The 17,083-nt window shown below is 40.1% G+C and overlaps 1 protein-coding gene across 2 annotated transcripts; it reads right to left on the reverse strand.

The window, feature by feature from the left end:
* Positions 1–3,968: 3,968 nt before the first annotated feature.
* On the reverse strand, positions 3,969–15,713 carry LOC131563253 (carbonic anhydrase 3-like). 2 transcript variants are annotated; one of them, XM_058813216.1, is made up of 7 exons: positions 15,677–15,713; positions 15,401–15,598; positions 11,802–11,920; positions 9,725–9,817; positions 8,029–8,094; positions 5,570–5,725; positions 3,969–4,382 (listed from the first exon to the last, which is right to left on the reverse strand). In XM_058813216.1, the coding sequence occupies exons 1-7, from the start codon at positions 15,711–15,713 to the stop codon at positions 4,263–4,265; spliced, it is 789 nt and encodes a 262-aa protein (XP_058669199.1). In that variant the 3' UTR covers positions 3,969–4,262. The 2 variants fall into 2 exon arrangements, with proteins under 2 accessions (XP_058669199.1, XP_058669207.1); XM_058813224.1 differs by having other exon boundaries at positions 8,029–8,062; positions 9,690–9,817.
* Positions 15,714–17,083: the final 1,370 nt, after the last annotated feature.

Below are 17,083 nucleotides of genomic sequence, written 5' to 3' on the forward strand. Positions count from 1 at the left end.
ATCTTTTTGTTTTCTGAAGCAGAGACAACTCCATCTGTATGAAGTTTGCTCTGCTGTCCTACTTGATTTACCATCTCACTTTATGGTAATTTTCATTTTCACATATATTAATATATTCTTATTCTTCTTTATTTGTACTCCTGTTCTTCACAGTTGTCCTTATTGAAAGTGAGGTATTAATTTAGGCTGTGGACTTGCATCTTGACTTCATCAGTTTGCAGCACTCCTTCTTCTCCATCCTCCTGTTTTACAGAAAATTTTCCATCTAGTATGTATTTTTTTTCCAAATAATGGTCTTGTGGAAGATGTCCCTGCCCATGGCATGGGGGCAGGAACTAGATGGTCTTTAAGGTCCAGATCAGGCCTAGGATTCTACAAGTGTTTTGCTCATTTAAGTTCATGAACATTCTTGCAGGTATTGTGCTATTCAATCCAAATATAGTTTAAATTTTCTATAATAGCAATACTGTGTTGGTACTTATTTTCCCAGTAATATCACAACTTCTCCATCTGTATTCAAATCTGTTTGTGTGCTTTAATGAACACAAAACTCTACAGTTTTTCTGTCTCTCCCTCAGAAATAACCCCTAATATGTTAATTTAATGTTATTGCACTTTTTTTGCAAATCAATGTGTGCAGCAGCTGTAAACTGAAAAGAAGATGCTTTAAAAACTATGTTTAAAGAAACCCCTTGAGTTTAATTTGATCTCTAACTCATCGTTAGTTGTACCTTACCTTTTGTGGGAGTGAGGAATTTTACAAAAAGTTCCGTTAAATTCTTGGGAGTGAGGAATCTTATAAAATGTTCTATTAAATTCTTGGGCTTGGAAATAAAATAATTCTTGAATACATGTTTTGTGCTCCAGTATTGACTAAGATAAATGCCAGAATTCATTGAGATGGAAGGCAGATAGACAAGGTAGAACACATCATACAACTGCTCCCTTTGCTGAGGCGTGGGACAAAATGCCTCAGGAAGAAACAGATACTGTTCCATTTTGTCCAATTCCTTGACAATATGAATGTTCTTCAATGCTGATTACTTAGCACAGAAGCATCAGCAAAGACATCCAGGAGCATCTTTCTTTGAGATACAGAAAAAAAAGATACATGTTATTTTCATTTTGTAGTCTACTACCAAAATGAAAATATATTTTGAATATGAAAATTATTTTTAAAAATGTAGCATTATAGCTGTTTGTACATGAGTGCCATACCAGGAATTCACAATTCAGCTACAAGTTTACACATGACTGAAAGATGGTGATACCTGTTTCAGTTAGTAAATAAAAGCTTTGAAACTACAGCAATAAGCTTTTAATTTTTCTAGTAATTTCTCTTGTGAGGTGTGGGAAACTGGGCAAGTTTTTGTCAAAACCTCATTGGTGGTAATCAATGTGAATCACTTAGCTGCCCTTCTAATTAATATATACATTATAGGCACTAAATTCATAAGGATTTTTACTGGATTTGTTAGTTTGTTTTCTCTAAGATACATGGGGCAGCAGGGTCAGAATCCACATATTCTGATTTTATCACCAAGGTAATCAATGCTGAGCTACACTTTTCATCAAAGGAAGAAAGGCAATGGAACAAAACTGTGTGCACTTTATTCTTCAAGGGAAAAAAAACAACTTTAAAGCATATTTTCGGTGAGGCTGATACTTTTGTGTAGTAATAGTTTGAAGAGATAATGGCATCAGAGGAGATGCATGAGGAAGCAATATAAATTTCAGACTGTATTTTCCTTTTTGCCAACATACAAACCAAATGTTGGTTGTTGGAAACCACTATTTCAGTAGCTCATAACTTCTGCCTGTTGTACCTTTCAAAAGCAGTGGAGGGAACATGCAAACCAAGCAATGTGCGCTCATTGTCTGCTTTGCAGGCAATTATTCTTTAACAAGTTTGTGTGCTTCAAAAGTATAAACTAATCAGGAATTTTCAGAATTATGTAACATTTCAGCTAACTGATGTGCTTCTTTTCCTAAACTCCAACAGCTAAAAAGTACTCAAATGTCTGTTCCCCTTGGATTACAAGCATATGTATCAAAGAAAGGAGCAGCAAGGTTTTCTACTAAGTTTTTGCTACTTTCAGTCATCACTTAGCATAAAAACAGCAATCAATTTATTTTTTATGTAAGTCAATTTATTGATTCTCTCAAGACATAAAAGCAGTTATTTCAAGTGCAGACAACTAACCTTGTTTTATTGCTTCAATAACAAGAGATTAAAACATCACAGTCAATGGCTTTTAGGTCGAAATACTCAAACCCTTGTCTCAGTTGTGTTAAAATTTTCTCATCACCAAGATCAACCTCATATGGATGTGAGAAGGCATTTTGCACATAAGACATAGTACAGTAGAAAAAAATTGTTGCTTATGAGCTTTCTGTAGTAACGTTTTTATGTGTTGAGAAGATTTACAGATCCAAAGTTTCAAGAAGATCTAAGGGACTCCTAAAATCAATACCTTTACAAGTGCTGCACTCATAATATCAAAAGCTGATCTTCTGATAAAATCAAGCCAGTGCCAAAACATTTGTAAACAGGATTCAATCAATACTTTAGTTTCTACTCACATAAACTTAATTTTTAAAAAGAAACTGCTTTATACTAAGCAAAATACAATCCTAATACAATCCTAATAAACTAAAATACTAACTTTCAACGGGAATTCAGTATTCCTTAGAACAATTCTAAATGAATAAAAAGGATCAAAATCTGCCCTCAGTTTAATTTCTGGGTACTCACTGAATTGTACTGGTAATAACAGCAGAATTTGTCCAGTGTTGTCCATTCATTACTTCCCTGTTGGAGCACCCTTTTTCTAATAAAGTGAAAGTGAAATAATTAAGACAAACTGGGAAATGTCTGTTCCAGCCATTTGTAGTCTGTTTTTTTTCAGACTTTGACATATCCCTCATAAATGCTGCTGTGAACATGTTTGTGGCAACATCTCCAGAAGAACACCCACTGCTACCTACAGTACCATTCCTATGAGTTACAGGAACACAGAGAATCCAGAAGCTGCCTGTGCAGTGGGATTTATGCACCACCTTTGACCATCCAATCTCCTCTATGTCCAATACTGAATAGTCACCTGGGTGTTGAATATAATGTAGATCTTTATTCACATGATCTCTGTGTGGGTTCAACCTAGATGGTACTTGTACTCTGAAATGATGAAGTGTGCATGATGAAGGACAGGGGAAGTTGATATAGATGTTTCTGTCTGCCAGTGATTCCTTGCTTGGATCTTATTTGAAAACTGATGTGTCTCCCCACAAAGGAACAGAATCCATTTATATTCTCCAGCTACAGAGTCAAATAAACAAACACTTAGGTGACTTAATCTGGATTTATCCCAAGTGACACATATGAATCATCCAGAGACATCCTTTCCATATGCAACAAAATCCCTAACAGGCGAAACTATTAAGGTGTCAAATATAGAAAGCAGGCAAAGCATCAAAAATCCATCATTCTGGGAGATAACATGGAGCAGCAGAAGAAAGGCACTTCCCCCTCAGCAGTACTAAAGTTGATATGCTAAACACAAGGCAATATGATACCAGCAGGACTCTACACTGGGTGGGTGAAGTAACAGCAGCAGTGAAGGAAGAAAAGATCAACAATGGCAGGAGCAGGATATGCTGAAGACAGCAAATGCTGAAATGACAGCAAAGTCTCTTTTCTTCTTCACTCAGAAACTGAGTGTGCCTGATTTTACCCTCAAACCACTAATCTAATCTTGGATAAAAAACTATGAACAAGACAGGAAAGGGAAAACCTGGTATGTTAAAAGGGTACTTATTATTTGGATGTCCCCTCTGAGGGTGGGGTGTCTGACCAAGATCACAGTGCAGACAGGCATTTCCCTCCTGTTCATCTACCATTACTTCTGCTTTCCTGAACTACTGGTTATTTTTTTTGCCTTACTATATTGCATTTGAACTTAATTTTAAATATTGAAACTGAGCCTGTTTTTCTTATAAGACTACAAGGCAGACAAGTGACCATAAATGCTGAGGCATTTTTGGTCAAGAATCATGACTTCTCACATTTGCTTATTATGTTTAGTATTTGCATACAGTATTCTTCTGCTTTTAAAAACAGATTTACTTTTACCACTCAGAATTTCAAACTGAGAAACACAGACTTGGATCCAGAGGAAAAGCAGCAAACAGCAAAAAACTAACTACACTTTTGTGATGTAGGGATTTTCTCACTCAGGTTCAGCAGAGTAAGACTTGAGATTTCACTTGAACGAGGCTCTCACTATCCTGCCCTTCAGGGGCTGCGGTGGGCGCCAGTTGTCAACAAGAGGGCTCACAGGTTCGTTCTCAGAGTTCTTGGAAAGGCTACGGAGCTTTGCCATCTGCAAGGAAGAAAAATTCAAGTGTCCATGTGGAAGCACTGTAGACCTTACTGCCTAGAACAAACTCTGAGATGAAAAGGGAATTTTCTTGTGAAGTCACAAGCACACAATGACAACAACAGTCGCTAACAATGCTGGGATTACTGATAAAGATTGCTGCAGCCCAGGAGCTGGCACTGTTTCTGTGGATCTTCACACTCTTCATCCACAGAGCAGTTCATCATCTGACCCTTGCCTGGGCTTCTTTTGGATTTTTCTCTGATTCACGCCCACAGTGTGGAAAAAGAATAGGGCCTGCTCCCCGCTGGAGCTGGACAGCAGGCAAATACCTTGTGAAAATACAGCTATCTGTGAAGGAAGATCCAGACCTATGCCAGTGCAAGGCAGTGATAGAAAAAGCTGGTGCAGAAGTTTGTATTTTGATCTGTAAGGCAGAGATATGCCAACTGGATTATTAAATTGAATCATGAATTCAGCACTCAGCTGCTGTTATTCAAATTAACCTAATTTCAGTGTTGATAATTGTTGTTAATTGTTACCCTTTCATCCAAATGCAAAATAAATCTATTTTGAAAACAGCCATTTCAGTAGAAAGGATATACCCTGACTTGTGTTGCTGAAGCAGAAAGTGGTATAAATAGCCACAATTTTTGACACAAGAACTAAAAATGTCACCTTATCCAGACAGGCTTTTTTTTTTTTGGTCTGTAAATGCAAGTGGTACATTAATTTGTATGAATGTTCAGGTTTGTAGGTTGTAGGTTGTTTGACCTTGCTCACTCAAAGCTTTTAAGAAGTCAAGGCCTGGACCAGCAATTTCTTAAACTAGGAAAGCAGCAAAATATTAATCTCACTTTCCACTTAATTGTAAAGCATGTAGAATGAACTGAGACTTCCATGATGGCTGAATTTTGTGGCTAAGGCTCTGCCTTAGCAGGTTTTCTGGATCCCAAGAACACCACTGCTGAGGCTGTTCCAGGAAGGGTCCTGCAAGGGCGCCTGATTCTCAGGGTCAGTTTCACAGCCCATTTCAACAGTCCATTCTGCAGGCAGTTTCTCACTGTCCACAGCTAAAGATTCCCCTATCAAAAAGTGCAAGGTAACACAGGGCTTGCAAATCATCACCCTGGCATACTGAGACACTGCTGGGAACTGGAAAAGGAGCAGCAGAACTGGCTGGAGTTTACCTGGTCTGAGCTGACTTCAATTGGCTCCCGCAGGAGAATCCAAGTGATGCACTCCTCACAGGGGGGTGTGGTGAATGAACCATGGTAGGTCCAGTAGTCACGAGATTTGGGGAAAAGAATTGAAGGATCAAAGTGCAGAAAAGGAGCCTCCTTTCCCTTAGGGAAACAAAACAATTCTCTGCAGTAAGTCTAGAGATCTGCATCTTAAAAGTCATCAGTATCTACGTTATTATAAAGGAAGCAATTAAATACCAAGATTCATGCAAGAAACCAATCTCCTTTTCTTCTTGTCAAGCACTATCCCAGCAATTAGTAATAACTGACATTTTGATTACATTCATAAATTAAAAGAAGTTACAAGCTGAATTGTGTGGGATTAAAGCAAACTAATTTTTACATTTTTCTATTCTGGAATTATCAAAATTGTGTTTTATTTTGGGCCATTGGGACAAAAGTTAAAGCCTGTGGCATTGCTGGAACTGTTACCCTTTTTATCCAACAGGATAGTGGCCAGGCATTTATCCCAGATTCGTTACAGTCTCCTCTTCTGTCTGGAGGAATTTAAATCTGCATCTCTCTCCTCCCAAGATTTTGCTCTAGTTATATATTCATGGTGACATACTCTTTGTTGGTGCTATTACACTTAGTAAAAAATTAAAATATTTCTTGTAAGAGTACTGGGTCCTAAATATCTTACAATTCAAGGTGATTACCACCAGACAAGGGAGAAAGCAGACATCAGACAACATTTCCTGCTAAGTCTGCCACCAAATAGGATTGTAACTCCACAGGACTGTGATGAGTATTCCTTGTTCCCTCTGGGCAACAAAAACTAACCAAGGAAATGCAGTTCACTTCTCTATTGATATTTTGGATACAGTTCTGGGAAGGAAGATATATTATTCCTATTTCCTTCTTCTATCATGGAGAATTTTCTCTAGATTAGAACAAAGTGAGTGGCAGAAGCTGAAATTGTTTCCATGCATCATTGCACAAATTAAGAGTAGAAAGAGTGACTCCAATTGTATCCTCCTGAAAAGATTGTGCAGTAAGTTCAATATGAATTTGCAAATAAATTCACAAAATTGTGCTTTTTCAGTAAATAAAGTACAGTGACCAACTCCTTCACCTGTAATGCATCAGAGCAATTGAAATTGCATGTGTGATAAATACACCAGCAACACCACCCATTAATCTTTCTGAAAATAAGTAATCTTGGGAAAATGTCTGTGATGACAGAAAATAAATAAGAGATAAAATACAATATGTGGTTCTTTGTATATGCACTTATCTTTCTCTGCTTTAGTTCAACTGTTGCTTTTTCCAGAACTGCTACATGTAAATGGCCAAAAAAATGATATAGTCATTATGAGAGAAAGCCATAAAAAGAGATACCATTGACACATTGAGGCGGAGGCAAGGATAGGGTGAAAAAATAACCTTCAGTTGCCTCAGCAGAAACAACTTAATTGCATTTGAAAACTGTGTTGAAAAAATAAAATTAACATGACTCTTACAAAGGAGATAAGAGCTGTCAGGCTCAGACCTGCGCATCAATGGCAGTACACACATACATGCATTAAATGCAAGGAATTCTGGCAAATTTGTAAGAAAATGCCAACAAATTTGGTGATGTGGTAACATGTTTAAGGTGAAATAAAAAAAAAAACAAACAGAAACAACAACTTTTAGTATTAGAATCACAAAGTTTATAATGAAGTATAATTGTTAAAGTACACCTAGAGATTAAGTTTATTGTAAATGATAATGCTAAGTGACAATAGATGCAATATTGCAGTTCTCTGCAAATAACTCCCTTCAGCAGCTGTATCCATGAAATAGATCCATGGATTGGTGCCTTAGATCATTAATTTAACTGAAAAACAGTTTGGAATGTATTTGCAATGCTATTTGAGCTAGTATCATAGGAAGAGAGAACTTAGGACCGGGCAGGAACTGCACCATGTAGTTCCTCTTATCAATACAGTTCCTTCTTAAAACTAGTAACATTTTTATTCTCCCTTACACTGACTGGGAGCCTGTTCCATAATTGCTACTAGTTTCTTCTCATTTTAGGCTAACTAAATTTCTGAAATTTCTGACTCTGCTATGTGCAATTTTTTTTTGGCCATTGTTGTCTTCAAATTCAAAAAGCTTTTAATTTCTTCTTGGTATTGGCCCACTGGCATATTTTTTACAGAGCAGTACCAATAAGACTATTAACCATGTATGCAAGGATTGATAAAAAAAATCATCTTCAACAAGAATAGTTGCAGAAGTGAGGAGTTAAATATTTAATTTTGCAAAAGAAAGTAGCCTGCCCCATGGTCCAGTGTGTCATCTCTGGTGCTATGGTTTGGCATCAAAACTATGCCAAAATATGAATCTGAACTACTGATTCCTGCTTCTGTGGCTTTCTAGCTACATTATATCACAAAAAAAAAAAAATGTTTTGATACCTTAGTCTTAATGTTTTCAATTTCTTCAAGAATTCTCTTCATTTCTGGTTTGGGAGTTTGCCCAACCTGTAATGCAAAGCACAAATCCTGTATGTTTTTCATCATGTTCCACAGTATTTGAAATAAATTCAGCACATCCCATCTGCCACATTAGCCAGCAGCAGTCTCAGAGAATCCAGTAGGGACTGACAGAAAATTATGTGTTCAGAGAACATCCAAAATAGCAGACTCCAGTGGCTGGCTTTGCAATTTGGACATGTGCTGAAGGATGCTACAAGGCATCACGCCTGTCTGAGGGATGGGCTGCACACTCAGTGTCACTACCCAGGGCTTAGCCCTTGGCTCCTGCTTCAAAAGAAACCCCCAGCCACCGTGGGATGTCTGAGCACTTGGCAAAGTCTTGACAGCCTGAAGGGCTGTAGTTCCTGCAGACACTTCATTCTGCAGCACACACGCACACAGATCAGACTTGATGCAAGACATGTAATGAATTCATGTCTAGATGACCTCAAGCTATAAGGTAGAGGGGTAACTTTATTGCTTGTGTTCATGACATTTAGCACTTGCAAAAGCTTGGACTTCCCAGAAGAGTGAAGGCAGTATGAGTAAGATGTACAGTTATTGCCATGTCTTGTTCCAAAATCGATTAACTTCAATTTCTCAGAAGGTAATTCAATCCTGTTTTAGTAGTATCCCAAAACCCAGTAATGGAAAATGACAAATTCAGAGAAAAACAACCACTCCTTCATCAAAGAGCAAGAAGGAAACAGGGAAAGAGGGCCAGAGAAGACAATGATACTACTTACTTTTCAAGATCTTTTAGCTTAGCATGGTTAATAGGAAGATAGTGGTGTGCTTTTTAAGTTGTGTTTGACAACATAAAGCTTTAGCCTAAAATAGACCAAAAGGAATGACAAAAGAATTGAAAGACATAGTCATAGGGGAGAATCTGGACAGGTGCTGACCTTCAATTTTGACTAACCACAAGAGAAAAGGTCACGTTGGCTCACAGTGTAATAGAATTAAAACAACACTGCATCCAGTCTGTCCAGGGACACTGTAGCAAAATTAATTACATCCACTTGCTCTTGCTTTTACAAATGCCACTTACTAGTGATAAAACAATAAAAGGACACCTCTTCCCTGATGTGTTCAAGCTGAAATGCCCACCTGCAGCTGAATGGACTGAAGTTTCTGTACTTTATCACTATTAGGCTGTGTGCCCGTTAGCATTTCTCAATGTCCTAGACCACATGAAGATCTGATACAAGGATTACTTTCTTTCTGTTGAGTTTATAAAAAATCAATCTGAAAATACTGGTGCAGTATTATTTTGTTTAAAAATTTCTGTATTTCAAGGTTAAAATGTTGAGTGGTCTTATTTTACAATCAATTCTTTCTTTTTGGAGTAGGTTCATTGAATTCATTTTGTATCCTAGCTTGTGTGGGAATCAATGAGAGACCAGAGAAGGGAATCAGTCAACATAACCTTGCTGACAGGCAGATACAACACCTGCTAGCAGCCAAAAGACACAAAAGATGAGAGGAAACAGCCTATGCAGACCCTCCTCCTCACCCAGTCCACACCACAGGAAAAGGCTGCACTGCAGGAAAAAACAATGGTAACATTTCCCCTGGCACTAGAGAAAGAGGAAAAATACAAAAAAATTACAAAGACTGAATATTTGCTACTTACTTTCAGAAAAATTCCCACAACAGCTACACCATCAGGTTGTTTTAAAGCTCCAGCAAAATTACCGTGTTTTGGGTTCCAGTGCACCATATGTAACTAAAATCATAATTAAAAATCAGTTAACTAAAAATCAGTTAAACCTCAGTTTTAAATACAAGAAATTGTCAACAGCACAATCTTCACTTTAAATTAAATTAAGAAAATATTCTGGTACACAGTAAGTAAAGGAATGGACATGAAAAAGAAAACTCAATGTAAGTATTTCTTACTGCTGTTCCCATGCTTTTATATGCTTTTGCTTTCCAAAAAGCATTGCTTTGCATCTAATTGAAGCATAGAACAAAGAAAATTGAGTTTACCACATAATATCATTCAATGCAACTATAAATAGTTTAATCCAAGCACATGACATGCACACATGCAGTGCATAAAACACCTACTGACATGCACTTCATCTCAAGTACATTTTTAGATCTTCAGGTTATGCAGATGTCAGCTCAGGGATTTACACTGGGTTGTATGTAATGCATACGTTATTGGTTTGTACCTCTTACTACTGTCAGCACATTGTACTGGAAGGGAGTGGGGATATAATCTGACATTTCTTTCTCATATCTACTGTGGGATATAATGTGCCTTTTTTCTCATATTTACTTTCAACAATGCTGTATTCTCAGGATATATTTCAAAATTTTAAAAACATTTGAAAAATATTTTCAAAAAATATTTCAGAAAATCCCTGTCCAGAAAATCTCTAGCTCATGCATAAAGCTACAAATCCTGAAACTAGCAGTGTGCAATCTCAGATTAAGGTGCATTGGCACACAGTCATGCGGGGGAAAAGAAAGTATTTTTTAAAAGTTTATTTAAAATAACAAAAAAAAATGTCTTGAATATGAACGATTCTATAGTTCTCTGTTTCTTTTCTCTTGAGGATAAGGATTTCAATGCTAAGGATAAAGCTGGAGCAACCATATATCTTTGGTTGCAATGTAGTAAAGTGGGTTTGGTTGCAAAGTACATATATTCCAGGCTTTCTTCCCCCATCAATGAGTACTGCTAACAAAAGTAAGATAAAAATCTGCACTTGAACTAGCCAAGAAATAGTTTGAGGAAGCAGATTTTCTTCTCTTTTGTTGACCACAGAAAGCAGAATACCAGCAAAGATTAGCTGTGGTTAAGGAACAGAAAAAAAATCCTAAGCCATCACCGCAGTCCTCTCTGCAATGTCTGTGCACATTGACCCTGAAAATATCTGCCTCAGTTTTGTCCTGTGAGAGGTGGGCAAAGCTTCTCCAAGCTCTGGGCCTTGAGAGTGTAGCTGGACGGCAGGAAAACAGGGCTGCAGGATTTTTGTGGGCATGGGTATGTATTTTGAGCCTATTCTCAAATAAGGTGGAGGAAGGAGGCAGCCTTTGCTCACAATTCTCTACCCTCAATAGCTAATTCACTTACATTTAGGACCTGAAAAAAATCTTCAGGGTCTAAAGCATTCATGAAATTTAACAAACTAGGACAACAGCCCTGCAGTGGTTTACATAAAAAAGATTAAAAACCAAATAAACAAAACCCAAACATATTTTCTGCGGTTCCTGAAAATAAACCCAGCTATTTTAAAGCTGAGATGTTCAGAAACTAAAACATGTTCTGAACCAGTTTTAAGATGGATCTGATTTTGAATGTCAGCTTATCAAATGTGATTTAGGTGAGTTTTTCTATTCGTTTGAAACTAACTTGGTAACTCAAGCTATACCAGAAATTACTAAAAGCCAAAAAAAACCCTTCAGCAGCTCTTCCTATTTGGAAATAACAGATTGCTTCGTCGCAAATATTTTTGAAACATTGTAAGATAGCAGCAATAAACTCTGGCGTGAAGAAATCCGTGTTAGTAGATACTTGCAGGGATACATTTGTTGGCGGATGCGACTTTATCCCACTGCATGTTAAGCAGTATGCACGAGTTTCACAAGCGCAGAAAAATCAGTAGCTAAACCCTTCCAAGAGGGAGCATGGTTAATGTGTTCAGATGCGAAACCAGTCAAATTCCAGCGCGGAACGCCGCTGTTGGAGCCCGCCCTACCTCTGCCGCGTACTTGACGCCGTCGATGACGTGCTCGGAGCCGTGCTGGTCGCAGGAGCCCCAGTGCAGGTGCAGCTGGCGCAGGCGGTAGGCGCCGCTCAGCGGGCCCCCCCTCAGCACTGCATGGGGGACACGGCGGCGTCAGCCCCGACACCGGCACCGACAGACACCGCCACAGCCACCGACACCACCACCGGCACCGGCACCGGCACCGACACCGCCACAGCCACCGGCACCGACACCGCCACCGACACCGACACCAACACCGACACCAACACCGGCACCGGCACAGCCACCGACACCAACACCGGCACCGCCACCACCCCGCGGCTCCCTCCTGCAGCCAGCACGCTCGCCACTTTACGCGGCTGCGGCTAAATTGTGTTATCGGGAGTTCTGTTCCATGGGAAAACTGTGAGTCAAGCACAGAGTCAAACCCCAGCTGCCCAACCTTCCCTTTTCTCCTGGCAAGTGGACGCACTGCGGTTCCTGGTATGGAGAGAGAAGGGGGTGTTCACAGGTGATTCTTGTCAAGAAAGGGCCATTAAATTAACCAAAAGGTGCTTCAGAAAGTATTTCCAGTCCATGACTGGCATATTTTTTACAGGTCACCTTGTGCTGCCCAAGGTATATCCATTAAAGCTTTCTAATAAGTATCTACTTAATTCTTAAGCTCCGTCTAGTCTCTACTCTAGGTCAGCCTTCACAAGGCATCAACACAATGGTTACAGATAGTTAGCTGTTTCTAAAAACATATTAAAAATTTAAAATTATCTATTTCTTGGAAGTGAGGGAAGACAATAAAGTTTAGGTCAAGTGAGTTAGAAAATTGTTCTTGAGCCACCAAAAAGGGAAATGAAGTAGTTGTTACTTCTGCTGTGCTTAGCCAAATAATGCTGACCATGCATCAGTCTGACAGTTGACATCAACTCTGACTTTCAAAACATCACACCTGCTCTTTCAGCCTGGAGATTCTTTTGAGCAGGGACTGCTTAGAGGATAAGCTCTCAAATGTATTTTTCATTCATTACCTAAGGTTGGAATGAGTCGTGTTTCCTTACACAGAAAGCTGATAATGTAGTTCACAACTGCAGTGCCAGAAGGCCTTGTTTAAATAGCATTCAAGTTTGAACTTCTACCAATAGCTTTGAAGTTCAAAGTTAACATTGAAATCCTCTTTTGCCCAATGGTCTCAAATGAATTCTTGATATCCTACGAGTTGGAATACCTATAGAGAGCAAATGTTTAACTTTGCAGTTTCCCTTTTTAGTTGGTAGGTGTCACAACCATCAAGAGGAGGGACAGAAGAAAAACACTGTTGAGACTTAAGCATGTAGTTCCTCTTACTTTACTTCTTTACTTTGTTCATACATAAATAATCATAATTCAGTATAGTATTGAGTAATATATTCAGTAATATTGAGTAAAACTTCTGTGGAAGCTTTCAATGGAAAAATACTTATTATTATTTGACCTTCTAATATAGGACAAAAAAGGCATAGAATCTAAGGCCCAACTCCTCAAAAGGATTTGGTTGCCATTTTACAGTGGAATCAATGGGAGGCAGGAGTTGAATTTATGTGATCTACCTACATTTAAAAGCTAAATCAGTGTAAGGTTTGGAAACTCATTTACCACTCATTTCTTACAGGTTGCCCTTTCCAGAGCTAAAATACTGTGAAGAACTTGAAAACATCCCTTCATAACAGCATACAAATCTCTCTAGCATAAAACCAAATCTTTCTGACATTCAAATACTTCCATGTGTTTGGAAAAAAAATTATCTTCAACTATATTTCTTTTTCCAATTTAAATGGAATCTGTAACTGTTGCTTATCCTCATCTCTTAGCACTGCAGAAGCCAACAAATGAAGGTAGTAAAGTGGTCTTTCAAAATTCTTCCTCATGGTCTTTCAGAACTGTCAAGCATTGTATTTGATTCTGATCAGACATGTGCCTATGAAACAACTGAGTCTAAATTACTGCCCAGCAACGTGCAGAAGGTAAGGGCAGCCAGGAGTGACTGCACACACTGGAACAACAGAAGTGACTGGGAGGGGAGAGACAGGGAGGAAGAGTAAGGAAGGTGATTTAGAGGAAGTGCTGCACCAAGGGCTGCCTTTGGTTTGGCCAAACTGGAAGCAGACAACTTCTTGAGCAGCCTAAAACATTTCAGCCTCTAGGAAAGAGGCTGTAAAGATAGAACAGAACCACCATGTGAAAATGTTCATTACCAATTTCATTCCCATGCTTTCAGTGATGGCATTCATTTTATGCAGAGTTTTTGGAGGGCATTCTGGCTTTTAAAGAGAACTTGTAGGTAGTGACAGGGCAAGGAAGAATGTCTTCAAACTGAAAGGGAGTATGGTTACATTGGATATTAGGAAGAAATTTTTTAGTGTGAGGTTGATGAGGTACTGGAACAGGTTGCATGAAGAAGCATGGATGCTCCATCCCTGGAAATGTTCAAGGCCAGGCTGGATGCATCTTTAGGATCCTGGTCTAGTGGAAGGTGGTGATGAGGGAATGATTGGAACTAGATGATCATTAAGGTCACTTCTAATCCCAACCATTCTGTGTTTCTATGGTAATAAAAGTGCAATTTATGAGACCGCTGTGTAGAAACTGTGCTAATGAATACTAAAGGACCATAAAAATACATAACTTAGGGACAGTTCTCATTCTAAATAGTTGAGATTCCGTCTGAGAGACGTGGAACAATAACAAGCAGCTGCAATGATAAATAAAGAAATCCAGGAAACAAGGGGACCGTTAAGATAAGCAGGAAAGTGATCTTTCAATGTACTATGGATATATTTCATTAGTGATATAGCTGACTACGAACAAAATCTCAATACAAGTGCCATCAAAGCAGATGCACAAAAATACAAAGGAAAGTAGCTGCTTTCCATTAATTAGATTGCTTTCCTTCTTGGTGAAGGATGAATCAATACTGCATGCTTTTGAGATGTCTTTGCATTATATGATATTGTGAAATTATTATTCATTTTGAAAGTTGTTGCCTGTCTGCATCCAGAGCTACACAGACAGAGCTCTGCAATAAAGTTTTGAACAATTTAATTTAGATCTATGAGATTGCTTGCTCTCAATTAAATAACAAAGCTGTTTCATAGTTTTCCAGAAACTATAAAATGGTATTTACATAAATGCTATTTTCATAACTTTTTCAGGCTTTGAAGTACCTGAAGAATTGCCATGCAGAAGAAATCAAGATCATAGTCAGCAGAAATGCATATACAAGTTTTTGGTTTACAAAGTGCCTCAGAGCTTTCTAAACCCCTCTGAGCCCCACTCTTGTCCCTTACACAAACTCTGAAGATGTGGTGTCTGTGTTGAAGGACGTGACATAGGGAGAAGTCCACCATCCAGCAGAGTCTGTATTTCAGGAGCTCCCCTGCAGCTAACAGCCTTTCTGTCCCCCTTCAGATCCACCAGAATAAACTCCCAGAGCACATTTTTTACGTTCCCAAGTGACTTTCCTCTGCTGGCCTGCACAGGCTGGATACTAAAGGATGCTTTTGATACCCGGCGCTTTGCAAACCTTGATTCCTAACAACCCTCAAAAAATACAAACCGACCTGATCGATCAAAAGTGTCGTCGAAGACGACGCGGCAGGTGCGCCCGTTGTTCAGGATGGTTTTCGCAGCCCCGGGGTCATAGCTGGCGTGCCAGGAGGAGAGAGAGGAGTCGTGCTGCACATCCTTGCTGTTGATCTCAATGGGCGACTGCTTGTCGCCCTTGGCCAGGGGGTAGTTTTCGTGCCAGCGCTCGGGTCCTGAGGGACAAAGACAAAGAATTGTCGCCCCTGCTCAGCCGGGCCGTGCTGGCCCCGCGGTTCCCCGAGCCCGCTCACCGTTGTCGCTGTCGTAGCCCCACACGGACTGGGCCATGGTGCCGCCGCCCGCGCCCCGTCCCGCTGCCCTGGTCCCCCCCTCCCGGCCCGGGGGCTTTTATAGAGCGCCGCGGCCTCGCGTCCTCCCCGCAGGGCTGGGCAGGGCAGGGCTGGGCGCGGCCGCGGGCCAGAGCCGCGTTCCCCCCGGGGGAGGCCGGGGGCTGCCGGCGGGGCCCCGCGGCTCCCTCCGTGCCCGCCCCGCTCAGGCCGGGACGCAGCGAGCCGGCCCCGGGGCCGTGGCTCCCCGCTCGGGTGAGCAGAGGCTGCCCGGAGCGCCCAGCGGCTGCTGCAGCGCCGGCCGCGCACGGAGGGAGCTCGGTTCGTGAGGCAGCCCCGGTGATTCGGGACGGGCTCCCAGGGCGGGCAGGCTCCCCCGCTGCCGCTTCCCTGCTTTCACAAATGCTCCCGTGCAACAGCTCAGCCAGGCCCTGTGTCTGCCTGGAAGGATGTCTCACAGCCTGCAAAACCACCGAGCAAAGGGACACGATGGCAGCCCCAAGGAGGCCATTGCAGACCATTGGCTCAAGTTTGGGTTTGATGTTGTCCAGTCAGTTCTTCACACAGGGAGCTTTACACCGAATATATTTCTTGTGTTAGGCAACTTAGCGGTGGGTATTTTAGTCAGGAGAGCATTTGGTTTTCAGATGATGGGGAGTTAGCGACTGTATGGTTGTGTTATTTGGCTTTGTCTGCACATCTATTTTGGACACTCAGAGCTTTTCTCTCAAATGCCAGCTTCATTGTGATCTCCCATAACTTTGTCAGTCCCTCCTAACACTGCTGCAACTCTGTCTACCTTGAGCTAAAAACTCAAACTACATAACTCCAACTAAATACTATTCCAAGATAAATATTTGAGAGTCAGTCAAGAAGCATCACAAACCATGGAGGTGCAGTGAACTTGTTCAAATGCTCCTTGTACCTATCAGCACTGTAATGCAGTATGGAAATAAACCTGCAGCTGTGAGAGGTTCTACCCTTTGTGTTGGTGAGGTACAAGAAAAAGGTTGAGAAGCAACAATATACAGAGCTTAGGACTAACTTGGTCCTATTTGATGTCCCAAAACCAGATGGAAGATAAAGTTTCCCCTTCTAGTTGTGCTTTGTAGCTAAACTAATAAATATCTAAATATGGACTTTGTTTAGCATAACTAAAATTGCTTTATTAAATTTATTTAGTTATTACTTCTTGCTCTGAATATAATCATAAGTAAACATCCTTAGTCCTTTGAGTCAAAGGTTGGACAAGGTGTCTCACTTAGGAATCTACATTTGAGAAAATTTCTGTAGTGATGTACATAGTATTTTTACATAGAGAAGATACATCAAATTGAAACTCGATGAACCTTAGCAACTCACACAATATTG

Source organism: Ammospiza caudacuta, chromosome 1 (assembly GCF_027887145.1).
Source record: "Ammospiza caudacuta isolate bAmmCau1 chromosome 1, bAmmCau1.pri, whole genome shotgun sequence".
NCBI classification, from domain to species: domain Eukaryota; kingdom Metazoa; phylum Chordata; class Aves; order Passeriformes; family Passerellidae; genus Ammospiza; species Ammospiza caudacuta.

What these genes read in the sequence shown, in the direction of transcription:
- LOC131563253 (XM_058813224.1), bottom strand. Translation starts at nt 15,713, where the DNA reads ATGGCCCAGTCCGTGTGGGGCTACGACAGCGACAACG. An exon ending in GGGCTACGACAGCGACAACG is followed by an intron (nt 15,599 to 15,676) that starts GTGAGCGGGCTC and finishes TTTGTCCCTCAG; the next exon opens with GACCCGAGCGCTGGCACGAA. An exon ending in GCGTCAAGTACGCGGCAGAG is followed by an intron (nt 9,818 to 11,801) that starts GTAGGGCGGGCT and finishes TTATGATTTTAG; the next exon opens with TTACATATGGTGCACTGGAA.